The 13,243-nt window shown below is 34.7% G+C and overlaps 1 protein-coding gene across 6 annotated transcripts in view; it reads left to right on the top strand.

Moving 5' to 3' along the window:
* Positions 1-13,243, top strand: part of CCDC91 (coiled-coil domain containing 91) — a 151,843-nt gene that overhangs the window by 85,810 nt on the left and 52,790 nt on the right. For all 6 annotated transcript variants that reach the window (XM_074872061.1, XM_074872060.1, XM_074872062.1 and 3 more), the window contains one exon: positions 1,252-1,359. In XM_074872061.1, the coding sequence (XP_074728162.1) occupies positions 1,252-1,359 (108 nt within the window). The remainder of the gene's footprint in view (positions 1-1,251; positions 1,360-13,243) is intronic.

Below are 13,243 nucleotides of genomic sequence, written 5' to 3'. Positions count from 1 at the left end.
GATTAAAGTATATGTTAAGCACCATTTTTTACCTTTTAAATCTCTGAACCTGTGCTGAAAACTACTACCATACCATAGCACTACTAAAGAGCACCGATTTTGTCATAAGAGGCTAATTAGTGGAAAATTTGGAATGGTCATTAAAAAATTGTCAGATTTTTTTTAATACATTTTTGGGTTTTTTGGAAGTATTCAGAATTGTGTTTAATGTGTGTGTTATCTTCCACGAAGTAAATATATCTCTAAAATAAAGATTGAAGGATGAGATTTTTTTCTTTGTCTGCATTTGGGCCAAAGGTCTGTTTTCTATAAAACTTATGTCTGTTTTAACTTACACAGTAATTTCAACTACTTTACTATATCGATTACTAGTTTAAAATAGTTTTCTACATTGTGTATAAATAGCTCAATGAATATTTGGAAAGTGACATAAATATTTTACAATATTAGGGAAAGAGACTTGCATAGCATGAGTTAAGTAAATCCTGCATTAAAATACCATCATTGTTTAAGGAAGCCTGAGTGTAATTCCTCAAATGGTAATTTGTTTTTTCACATATCTTAAAATTTTTTATTTCTGTTTTTGCGTTCAGATGCTGGAAATTCTGCAGAGTTCAGTCAAGTGCATGTGAATACACACGTGTGCATGCACACGTGCTCACACACACAGAGTTCCTAATTTTGTCATCCCTTCGTTACGGTCTTGGTACTTTGACTTTCCACACTTTGACTTCCACTGCTTCACATTTGAGTGTGAACTTCCTGGGGGGGCGTTCTTTTATGTTTTAAATTACTCAGAATTTCCATCTGCTTTTACTTGACTTGTGGTTGTGAAGATCATGCTTGGCCCATGGGATCTTACACTGTGCCGAGAGGATGTGGAGTTTTGTCAGCCAGGGAAATATGTCTGGCTTTTTTTTTTTTTTTTTTTTCTTCAGCAGCTTTCATATGCTTCTCTTCTTGTGTGGTCCCACTAAACTGAGTATATTTAACAGAAATACTCTCCCTCTCTATCTTGTGTGTGCTGCTCTCTTTTAAGCAGACTGTGTATAAGAAATCTGAGATCCAAAAAACTTTAGTCCTGACAGAAAACAAGGTAGTGTTACATAGAAAGGTACTTTAATAGTTGCACATTTCAAATTTATAACAGCATTCCACATTCTGGTAATACACAAGTATTAGTAGATCTACAGTTACCAATAAACATCCCAGTTATATCTTTGTTGAATATTCTGTCCTTTCTTTTTGCAGGCACTACTACAATCTACAGTTCAACAGCAAGAAGCAGCCATTGAAAAACAATATATACTAGCAATTGAAAAACATTCTCACAAATGTGAAGAACTTCTTAATGCTCAGGTATGGATGTGCACATGCAAAAATCTTTGTGACTTTCTTTTAGTTTCAACTCATTTCTGTTTGAAAAAATATTAACATACGTGATCACCAAAGAAAATAATCAGTCTTTCACCTTGTGTCCTCTGCATAGCAGTAAACACAAATTTTAAAATGCAAAATAAATAATGACTCTTCATCTGTTGGGATCAAAGGTGTTTTATACCCTTTAAACCTGCTTAGAATAGATTCAAGAAGAATGTATCACTGAGAAAAATTCTCAGAGCAACTTAATACTTATTCCTTTAGCAGTTGCCATTTTTTGTAGTCTTGGAGAAAACATGCAATTATTTTTAATTTATGCTGTTAAATGCAGGATTTGATTGTATGGGATTTGCACAGATTTTTTGGTCCAGATTTTTTGATGCTTCATAGATAGTGGACACAAACATCTGAGGTCCAAACCTATTTTATTTCATAGAAATCTTACATAAAAAATAAAAAACTAGCTATGAGGTATTATATAATATTCAGAAATATATATATATAAACATAGGCCTATACTGGCTCATTTAACATGACTTGAGTAAAAGCACACTGCATAGCAAGTATTTGGAATCAGATCAATTACCGATGAGTAGCCGAACAGCGTAAACCTGATTTGTTATTAAAAATATCTTGGTTTGACTTAAGTAAAGTTCTTGTGTCAAAATAATAATGAACGTCAGTATATAAGTTTTTTTAGAAAAAGCTAATGTTCCAATAACTTCCTGAAGTTGTTTACATTGCAATTAACGTATTAACAGTTACCTTCTAAGTACTGTTAGCAACAATTCTACTAAGAATACAAAGGATAATTGTTTATTTAATTTTCTTGGGGTATATTAGTCCTAAATACATTAAAAGTCCGCTTGAAGTTTTCCATTTCCATCAGTGTTTTATGACCATTTCACTATTCTGACCATATCAATTAACACTTAGTGCCAACATGTATTAAATATATAAGCATCTGTATAAACGGTACGAAGGAAAGATGCAACAATTTGGAGAAATTGATTCTATAATGAATGAGGAGTTTATTGCACAGAACTACAGTTACTTAATGCTTGCCATAAAACTCTGCCTAAAAAGCAAGTAAAAATGAATTTTAAGAAAATGTTTTGTGTTTCTGAAATTAACATATTGTTTACTGACCCAATATCATTTTCTGAGTGTTAAAAAGGAGTGAGTCCCATGAAATCTAGAAGCATTATAGGAAGATTTTTTGAGGATGCACTTACAGATTGAGCAGAAATATTGCTCCTGTGATCTGTTACATCGCAAATCAAAAGGTGGGGACAGAAACGTGAAAACATGTTCAAGAGTTTCAGATTTACCTGAGGAGAATCCAATGATGTAAGGGACCTGCTGGTTGCAGGACAGGAGAGTACTTATGACATAACACAGTGTCCTGTTCACATCATGTCTACATTCAACACAATTTAACACCCCATTTGGATCCCAGAAAAAGTTTACATTTTGTTCACAAACTTCCAAGTCATTTCTCATCCAACTCAATCAAGGTTTAGCACCTTTAATTGTAAAATAAATACGGGATTTTGAAGCCTAATCAAGTAGACAAGTGTGAGTTCTTATGGTAGAACTACCAGGTTTAATAAACTAGGATTTATACTGGCTAATTTTGTTCGCTCATAAATCTTGTTGGAAGAGATCTGAGAAACGTGTAGTATATTTTTATTCTTTTTGAATACATCTATTCTTAAATGTGTGCTTCGGTGTTTTAACATTGGCTTTTGTTCAAATGATTTTGTTCTGTGGTAACAGTTCAGATTGCTGAAATGATTACTAATGATTATACACCAAGTTGATTAATCTTCTGTGTTATGAGATTGTACGTGCATATCCACCTTTACGTGGAGAGCTGTAAGTATCTATATCACTGTAAAGAATTCTTTTTTGGCACAGCAGTAGTCACTCAGTGCAAGTACGTTCTGTACACAAACAGGGTTTTTTTTATTATTCCCTTCTAATATTCTTGCCTTTCAAGCAGTATTTTGCCTTCAAACTTTTAAGCCCACATAAAACTTTGTCAACCCACATAATTTTTTGTCTTCTTTTGCCATTCTTTCTAATATTTTCTGCTTTATTTCTTGTTTTATTCCAGTTCCAGTTCCACAAAGTCAAGATTATCTCATGTAATAACTCTTCTCATGCTTTCTCCTAATCCCATTTTCCCCCTAAATTTCCATACCCCTCTCTTCCAAAAGTGTGCCTTTGAGAAGGACGATAGTCTGTGTTTCTCTGCTTGTCTTTAACCTATTATTACAGTTTATTTAAATTTTGAATTTTGAACCTGTATTTTATCAGGGTGTTGTGCCTGTGATGGTGATGCCTGCTAAATGTCTGCCTAGGGAGGTACCATGCTGCTGATACAGACAGTGTACAAGGAAGGCTGTATCTTCCAGGATAGAAGAAGGTCTGAAAGGCCTAGTTCTATGGTTCTGTCTCAGTTTCCTGCTGGACAGATTTCTGCAATTCATCTTCGATCATTACATGTGAGGTTTTGCAGCATACTGGCTAGCTATAGCTAACATCATCATCATCTACAGAAGGGAACCATCAGCCCATCAATACAAATTGTCTTCATTTCTATATCTTGTTTCAGGCCTGTCAGCTGTCTTTTCACTGTACTTTTCTACTAGATCTAACTCCATAGGTCTGCAGTTTAGGACATTGCTAAAATTGCAGAAAGTTCTCGAAAGTGAAATTCTGAGCCATTTTCTATTCTGGCCCTTCTGACAGATGCCTTCCCCACCAATCTTAAAGTAGGAAAGTTCTGGTCTATTTTCTGGTTTAGTTTCCTCTACCTGAAGTTCAGTGTAGTCTCTGACATACTATACTGAACTGCCTCTCAGTGAAGTGTCCCTCTGTATTAACCATTATCACTATCCATGAAACAAACACTGGAGAGGTGAGCTGGTGGTATCAGTTACTATTCAGTTACTCCCCACAGATGCCAGGTATTTCTACATCTATCCTTTTTTTTTTTTTTTTTTTAAGTCCATTAATGTCACTTGTCTCATATATCTGATCTCCAGTGTCCCCTAGGTCTGGAGCTTGTGGGTCCCCTTCCCCTTTTTCTGGAATGTGTTGAAAGGACCAGTTCCCTCAAAGAAATTGATGATCACTGTAACGGATGCTTCCTGGGGAACAATCTCTAGGGCTGCTGTTTTTCAAGGATATACACTCTACCAACATTTCAAAGACCAAACCAGGCATTCTTGTGGCATATTCGGGGGCACCAGGGTCATGGTGTCCTTCATTAATGAACAGGACAATTAGAACTCTTCTCCTCTATGCTAGGAATCAGTCATGTCATATACTGAATATTGAGGAAAGCAATGCCTGTCAGTTGTGTATTTCTAGCATTTGAGAAAATCAGAGAAAATGTCATCGGAAAACACATAGCAGTTTATTGCAAGTTGGAAAATTACAAATTTTATCCTCATCTTTTTCTGAGACACAAGCATATTTGATGTTGCCTCCTGAAAATGACCACCAACTTTGATCTTGTGGTTTAACTCATACGCTGTATGAAAATACATACTGAAAGACAGGATCAACAAACTCTTAAATAGAAATGTTTGATACTCAGAAAACGAAGGCACCTATTACAGCAAATTAATAAAAGTGCTTCAGTATAGTCAGGTATTCAGTGCTAGAAGTGAGATACCACTTGGGGTAGAACAATATGTATCTTGCAAAGTATGAATATTAGAAACAAAAATAACACCCTCAAACAAAACCCAAAGCCAAACCAGACATCTGACAGTAAAATTTACCTCTCTGTGAGATTACTGACAGATTTAGATCATAGTTCTACCTTCTTTAGTAAGTGCTAGCAATCTATTACAACAAATGAGGCATGGAAAAGGTCTATAGGCTACACATACTTTGATTTTTAATGGGAGAGAGCAGCAGTTTTTTATATATATAATTTAAGTTCATTAAATATATCTCATACTTACAGAGAAACTCGGTTTCATCACTGAGACTTTGTAAGTAGGCAATTGTCTGGGCTGGATGCAGCTAGCAGAGGCAGGTATCACTGGCAATATTCAGCTGTCCCGTACTTCTGTATGTAGAACAGAGTGTCTTTCAGCTTTCCATTTTCCAGGGTTTGAATAGAAGTAGTCTGTTCAAATATCCAAGTAGATTTTTCTTCTGAACATAGAGAAGACACAGAGACTGAATAACTTGAAAAAGCACAGACCATAAAAGGCACCATAAAAAGATGGATTAAGTAAGCATCTATTATCTAGAAGCGTTTGCTGTGTAGGGCTAGGATATTCTAAGGAGTTTTCTCATCAAGTTTGCTAGATCATGAGCATGATGATGTAAAAGGAATGCACTGTTTTCACTGAAAGCCCTAGAAATGATGATGTATCAGAAATTTCACTATTCAGTTGAAGTAGATGGTGTTAAAATGTAGACCGTATTGATGCTGATTTTATATTCTTTTTTAACCAGTTAATGATCTGTGTATTAAGGTAAAATAAAATCTTAAATACCTGCAGCAAATAACTCCTTATTTATGAGAAATCATTTTCCCTCTATCTTGCACTTTCCTTACCTTGATGCTCTCCTTCCTTACTGTCTTCTAAACGGTGTGAAATGGGCATTCTTGGATGGGGAAGGATTAAAGTATACGTGAAGTGAGGGTCAGATCACATATTTCCGTCTCTAAATTATGACTTGACAATATTCCTTTTTCTCTATGTCTTCCTGAGGAAATAGTATCAATCAAAGAGATACAAAAGGACATTCTGTGTAGTGTTTTCATGCTTGTATGTAGTTAAGGGAGATATATTTGACTGTGGTCCTTAATTATGTTAGTCTGCATATTTTCCATTTTGATTCATATAAAAGAATAAAGACATACAAGGAATAGAAGTCTTTAATTTTGTAGTTCAGTTGGATGCATATTCCTTTCTTGGGCTGGGCTTCTTTTCTTCTACTCGGTAAACCCTGAAGGATGCGCCTTAAGGATGTGTGGCCTGCAGTTTTCCTTTGTATAGAGTATATTATGCTGACATTTTTTCCATAGTTTAAGAAGCCAGAGGAGCTGCTAGTGTAATTGCTGAGACAGAACAGCACTGGAAGTGTCACACAAAAAGGAGAGAACTCTGTTAAATGCTTCCTCTGTACTTCTGCATGTTGTTATTTTTTGTGATGATTTTATGTGAAGCTATGAAACAGATCTCACATTCGTAGATGCAGCAACATTTAAGATAAGTAGGGTTAGCCCCATGTCTTTAATTCTTTTTCCACTCTATCATGATGTTGGCTGTCATTTGTATGATAAAGAGTAGTTCAAAATCCCTTGGCTGGTACATGAAATCTTGTGCCCTTTTTTTGAGACACACTCAGAGAAGTACTGGTTTAGCTTAAATTTGAAAACAGTTTGCTGAAAGGTCAGTCAAAATAGAAGTTCCTAGAACTCAGATTTTTGAAGTGTATGATGCTTCCAAGAGCAGCTTGTGGACAAGCAGAAAACTGGTGTGACAATAGTAATGAGCTGCTGGGATATGATAGATACCTCACCTTCTCCAGTATTTGGATGTGTTTTGCACAGCCTTCTGTGAAGAGTACCAGTAAGTGCCCCGACAATTCCTAAAATGTCAAATGTAAAGAATACTTCTCTTGTATAAGAAGTGATTTTTTTATATGCCACAATAAATATTCATTTCGTTCAGCAACATAGTTCCACAGTCCAGAAGTATAACTTTCTATTATTTCAAATCTTGATTTTATATCTACTTATAATGTGCAGCATGTTTATATAATAATGCTTATTTTATGACTTTATTTTATCCCCCCTCTTGTAAACAGAAGAGGTTTTATGTTTTTCCCATCTAATGGTAGTAATTGTGAAATCTATTTAATGCCTGATCTTGAAGGCAGCATATGCAAACTGGATTCTTAGAGAATTTTGAATATTTGCATTTTTAGGAGACATTAGCCAGTTTTTGCGGTGAGAGTAGTAGGTACTTGAATAATCCTGAAGACTTACAGACTGAAAAAATGAAGAGGGTGGTGGACATAACCTTTCTGTTTCAATAATTCCAACTATGATAAGTTTGGAAATTCTTGGGAGCATTTATAATGTCCCCTTCTTTGGGCATTTCCTCTCAGTTCTCAGAAATCTTGCAGTTTGCTGCTGTGGGAATCATTCTCTCCAAACTGAAGCACTTCCCATCTGTCATTTCCATCATGTTTTCATCTAATTCACTTTGCACCTGACCTCTCATCCTTAAACACAGTTCATCTAGATGTGTCTTTTAGGGTCTGCCACTCTTCTGGCAAGAGCAAAATCAGACTTTCAGAACTTCTTTATTCTCTGGTAGTTCCTGATTATGTAAAAGGGAAAAAAAATATTTATTGGAATCTTGATGTCAATTTGAGTCATTTATTCCTGAATTCGTAATACCTCCTGCATGTATAGAGAGAACTAAGAGTGAAAAGATCAAGAATCAGCTCTTCCTGTCCTGGAAAGGTTTTTTTGTTTGTTTGTTTTCATTAAATCCTGAAAAAATTTGATTTATCCTTGCTCTGTGTTTTGGGTTTGTATGTGTTGACTTTGTAACCAGCATTGCTTAGTATTTACCTCCCAAAATAAAAGTTACATTGCTGAGATCTGAAAAGGCATAGCTATTTTTTGAAAAAATGTAAATTCTTACCAGAGTCTTCTAACTTCACTTGAATCTGCCTGCTATTGCAAGCTAGTTAAAGGATGATTTTGCAGTCTCTTTGCCCTGTTAATTCAGCCAGGATACTTTCAGAGTCTCAACCAAAAATCTTCTTCAGAAATTGCGTTTGCTTCCTTGGATTTGTCAAGTTCCACTTGAAAAATCACTTTACTGTGATTTTTGCTGTCTGCTTTTTGCTTATTTAACAAGTTTCCTTAAAATCTTCATTACTTGTTATGAATTTATATCATCAGCTCATGTCAAATCTGAGCAACTAAGTAACATAGTATTATTTTTCTCATCAATTGTTTTTCTGTCAGCTATTGTTGAAAAATTATTTTTCTAGTCCATTTTGCTATCTTCCGTTACTGAACATTTTGCTGTTTATATTGCTCACATTTTAGGAGTTCATTTCCTTTTATTTTTCTTGATAGATGGAGCAATTTTGTGAGAACTCATACAGGCTGTCAAATGAATTAGATCACAAAAACAGAAGGGCTAATTAATATTTTTTTTCTAATCAATTTTCTTTTCCTTCATATTCCCTGAGGTTCCTTATCTCTGTATCCTTAGGACCTCGAAGTTTGTGGCGTTTTTAATAGTCTTTATTACTATGTATGCTTTCTGAGAAAAGTACTTTCATTATTAGATGACTTTGTATAGCTTCTTACATTATTTATAAAAACAGTGAAGCACGTATGCAGCAAAATGATTTAAGCTTCATTTCAGCTTCTGATGTGCCTCGAATTACACAGTTTACATACTGTCTCTATACTGGTGAGTGGAACCCAGAGTACGAGTATAGGCTTATTTTATTACAGCTATTATAATTTTTCTTTATGTTTTCATTGTTTTAACTTTTCTGGTTTAACAATGTTTTGCTGATTCCTGAGCTTTCTCTTAGAAAAGTTTTGCTGCTTTGTTAGCCACTTGGACCTCAAACTGGCAAAGAGATACAGTTCAACCATGCAGTAATAAGTTATAATTTGAGGAAGTGGAAATATGTAACAGATGTTGGAATTCTTCAGACAGATTTTCCACCTTGCACTGCCAAACACTCAGATGCCACAGATAGTGAGGACGGTGTAGGAAACCAGTTAAGATTACCAGATCTTGTCATTTGACTTGGGCATAATTTAGCAGTGGTGAAAAGGTGCAATATAAAAGAATATGCTGTTAAATATAGGTGCCCTTTCTACAGGAGCAGAAAACTATTATTAGTGTTTTAATAAGGTTGCCTTTTTCCTCAGGATAATATTTTGAATAGGATGTAGAAATGGGCATATTTTGATAACATTACAAAATCATGATGCTGTAACTGTGTATTTTTGTTATGTCATCTCCCTCTCACATAGAGATATTGTTTCCCACGACCTGTGTAGTTTCTTCCTACTGTTAGGTTCCTTCATGAGAGACAGAAGTAGAACTTTGTGGGTTAAGAAGATTTCTTTTTAAAATAGGTGAACAAATTTGAATTGGTGAATTCTTAAAAAGCCCAATCCAGTGGTTTATTATTCATGCTGCTGAATGAAATACTGAAACATTTGCTAAATGTTTCTGAAGATATTTTTTTCCCCAAATCTCGAGGGACAGGGATTGTTCTATGTCCATATGGAATGAAAATACAAAAAAAATTATACTGGAGATGAGAGAGAAAGTCGTCTTATGCCCATATTTTTTCTGCCAAGCTACTAACTGCAATGCAGTTTCATTAGATTAAAAAACTCGGTAGTTACAAGAAGATCTGGTCATTCACTGAGGGTGAATTAAACATATGTATGTCATACATATGTCTTAATATACTGTTTTTCAGAATGATGCCATTAAAAGGAGGTTCCAAGTGTCATTTCATTAGCGTGTGGAAATTGTTTCCTCAGATGAAAGATCTATGAAAGTGTGAAATATCATTATTTTGTTGCAGTGATACTACAAATAGTGCAAGCTGCTTTTTTTTTTTTTTTTTTTCTGTTTAGTATTAGGATATTCATATTAACTTTGGTTGTTCTGTGATGTTGTTTGCTATTTTGTTTTTGAATGTTTAACTGACTACTCTTACATAAGCTACGAATAAGAGCTAACAAAATGAATTTATCCATACTGAATTTGGTGTATGTTGATTTACTCAATATTGTGAAGGAAACAATCTGCAGAAGCATAAATTGGATGCCTATTAGTTATAGCAAATGAATTGCATCTTCATTTGTGGATTAAATCTTGTACTTGTTTCCTTTTAAATGAAACAGTACATGGCCCAGGCAGAAACTATCTATCTTTTTAAAAAGCATTTCAGTTCATGTAAGACAACCTATTCTCTATTTTTCTTTAGATTTGCAGTTTAGCATTAATAGGAATATGCAAGGAATTATAACTGTACTAAATTAGAATTAGTTATTAATAGCTTTAATACAACTTTTTAGCTGTAAAATAGTTTGTATCCTGCATTATTTCATTCACTCCATGAATTATTATAACACATACTGTATAATCCTTCAGAAGATGCTTACCTGAAAGAAAAAATGCCATGATTCCTCAGAAATAAATTTAATATATAAAAATACCAAAAAAGACTGACTAGTTGCTATTGTGATTAAATCTGTTTACAATGTCTTCTGTGACTCACATTCCAGGAAAAAAAGAAAGATTTTTTTGATTTCTTTTTTACAGGAATCAAGAAAAACCACAGGACCTCTGTATTTATATTTGAATCTACATCAAACGATTTTCATTTGGAACCATTGCCTAGAGAACTTCTTGCAGGGAGGAAAACATTATAACCTATTTTTGAATGCCTTTTGTTTTAAGCTGATTTTCAGAAGAGTCTTCTTGACCCTCTCTTGCCACTTTCCAGAAAGTAGGATAGAAATACTAGTGTTTCTCTCCACTTTGTAATACCACTTTTCTAAAAAGTTTGAGGGTTTTTTTTTATTGGAAAACACTTCTCTTGTCTCATTGGGACATCATGTCCCACTACAATTTGCTCTTCAGAATTTTTACACATCAGATTTTTGCACTCTTAACCATATTCTCCTTGTCTAAGAAATAAAAGGAAGCAAATTATAGCTTTGTCAGAAAGAGAGGTATATAAGTGTTCTGGGCTATGGAAGTTGGTTCAGGCAAAGTGATGCATTAAAGAGCTATACTGTTTGTTGTACCTAAGCTAAAGTTTTTTCGATCTGGCTGAGTATCTGCATAGTGTTCTGCTGTCCACTGTGCCTTATAGATGACATGCGCAGCCTAGCAAACTTACACTGGCTGAAAACTTTCTTGTTGCACTAAAGTGGAGTTTTCACTGAGATTTATTTTGGCCTCATGCCGATTCATCCACTGTATTTCCAGTTCAGGAGGTTTTTATTATTATTATTGGGTTTTTTTTTTAAGATTATCTGTGACCATAACTTTTCATCAATTACTATTTTTGCACTTTAGTCCAGAGAGTCGGTAAGGTATATTTGTTTAATAACAGCTTAATAATTGGGTTCAAAGCCCCAACATGTTTAGAATTTTATTACCTGTTTTCTGGTTCTTGGATTGTTGATTAATAAAGGAAACTTTCATTTCAACTTCCATTTGAAAACTTCATGGACAGTGTCTTACACTCCACACAGTTTAGGTGCTTTTTTCCAAACGTATGACATCATAAGTAGTTCTCCATCATAACTTTCACAGGAAAACTGGAATAAACTTGATTATTTTACATAGGACTGTTAGGTCTGATGAACTCATTAGCCTACTTATAGGAGGTTGATCACTCTTTCTTGAAAGCTTTTGTTAGGTTTACGTGTTGAAGCATGGGCAATATCCTCTTGACAGGTACAGTTACCAGGAGACCTCCAACTTTGATGTCCAGATAAGCCTAAGAGAAAGTGGCCTCTGCAATGCTTAGGAATCAAAATTCAGCGCATAGATAACTCAAGAGTCGTGCCTTAAGTCTCAATGCTCTTCTTTTATTCCTTGAATACTTTCTAACAGAGGAACATGTTCATAATTCTTACCTGTGGAAACTAGAAATATTGAATGAGATTCATTCAACTTGCATCCTTTCAATAGCTATTATTCCTGTGGAGGAGGGGAGGGGTTATGAGATAAGTTTGTTTAGCTGTAGACATTTATCTCAGCGTGTATGATCTTTAATTCAACAATGGTCTGTATTGTTAAGAGACCTTTCCTACAGATGAACAAAAATCTACAAGCCATGTAAATGAACCTAAAACATCCTGTTATTTCCTGCTAGCTAAAAATACAAAAGCACTTGAAAGCTCTCAAATGTGTAAATGCTGAAGTGAAGCTCAGCTTTTATATGTTTTTAACCTTCAACTCCCTTTAATAACTTAATCCAAAAGACCAACTGAGGAAGCACTGACTGTATATAAAGTTCATCATGGCTGTTTAGTACCAGAGTCCAAAGTCTTTCTACATATGTCCAGAAAATTAATGTACCCAATGCTTTTATGTAATAAATTCTAATTAGAAGTTATATGGATTATTTTTCAATCTGAAGTACAAAGCTATTGCCCTAATTTAAAGACTAGTTCCAGAAGGCTTACAATAGCTTGCTGTGCAGAGACATTTAAACTAACAGCTTGGAATTCTATTCACACATTCATTAATCATTTCCTTTGCATTACTGCTTTTTTTCAAAGTCTGTCAGAATGCTGTCGTTATACAGAAGTATCTAAAATTTCCTTTATCGCTGTGAGAAGAGGGAACGCACAGAAACCTTTACCGTCCGTAACTTCCCACAATTTCTGCTCAAGTGTTATGCATAACCTAGATACACAAGTATGCCTCTGAAAGATCTGTGCTTCTGTAAGAAGGAATTTAGATGACAAGGTGGTGCATTCTTTTCTATGAAATGGATTTATAATACCACTGAGCTCACTTGACATCATTTTAATAAGCACAGCTTTCAAAGAGATTCCATGGCTCCACATGAGGGCTGATACTGCTCTGGGGCACAGTACCTTGGAAAAAATAAAAGTTCTTGATAAGTAATTAAGTTGCTTATTAATTACAAGCAGAATGGAAGCTTTCATCCTTTTTATTGTATCTATGATAACTATGCAGTATGGGCTTTCTGGATTCAAGACCTGTTTTGGGGAGAAGCAGTTCACGTAATATTCTGCTTTGTCTATTTCCAGTTACTTATTTTTTTTCATATA

The sequence above is a fragment of the Strix uralensis genome, chromosome 5, assembly GCF_047716275.1.
Source record: "Strix uralensis isolate ZFMK-TIS-50842 chromosome 5, bStrUra1, whole genome shotgun sequence".
In the NCBI taxonomy this organism is placed as follows: Eukaryota; Metazoa; Chordata; class Aves; order Strigiformes; family Strigidae; genus Strix; species Strix uralensis.
Note: the sequence above shows the minus strand (reverse complement) of the source record. Positions and strands in the feature narration are given on the sequence as shown.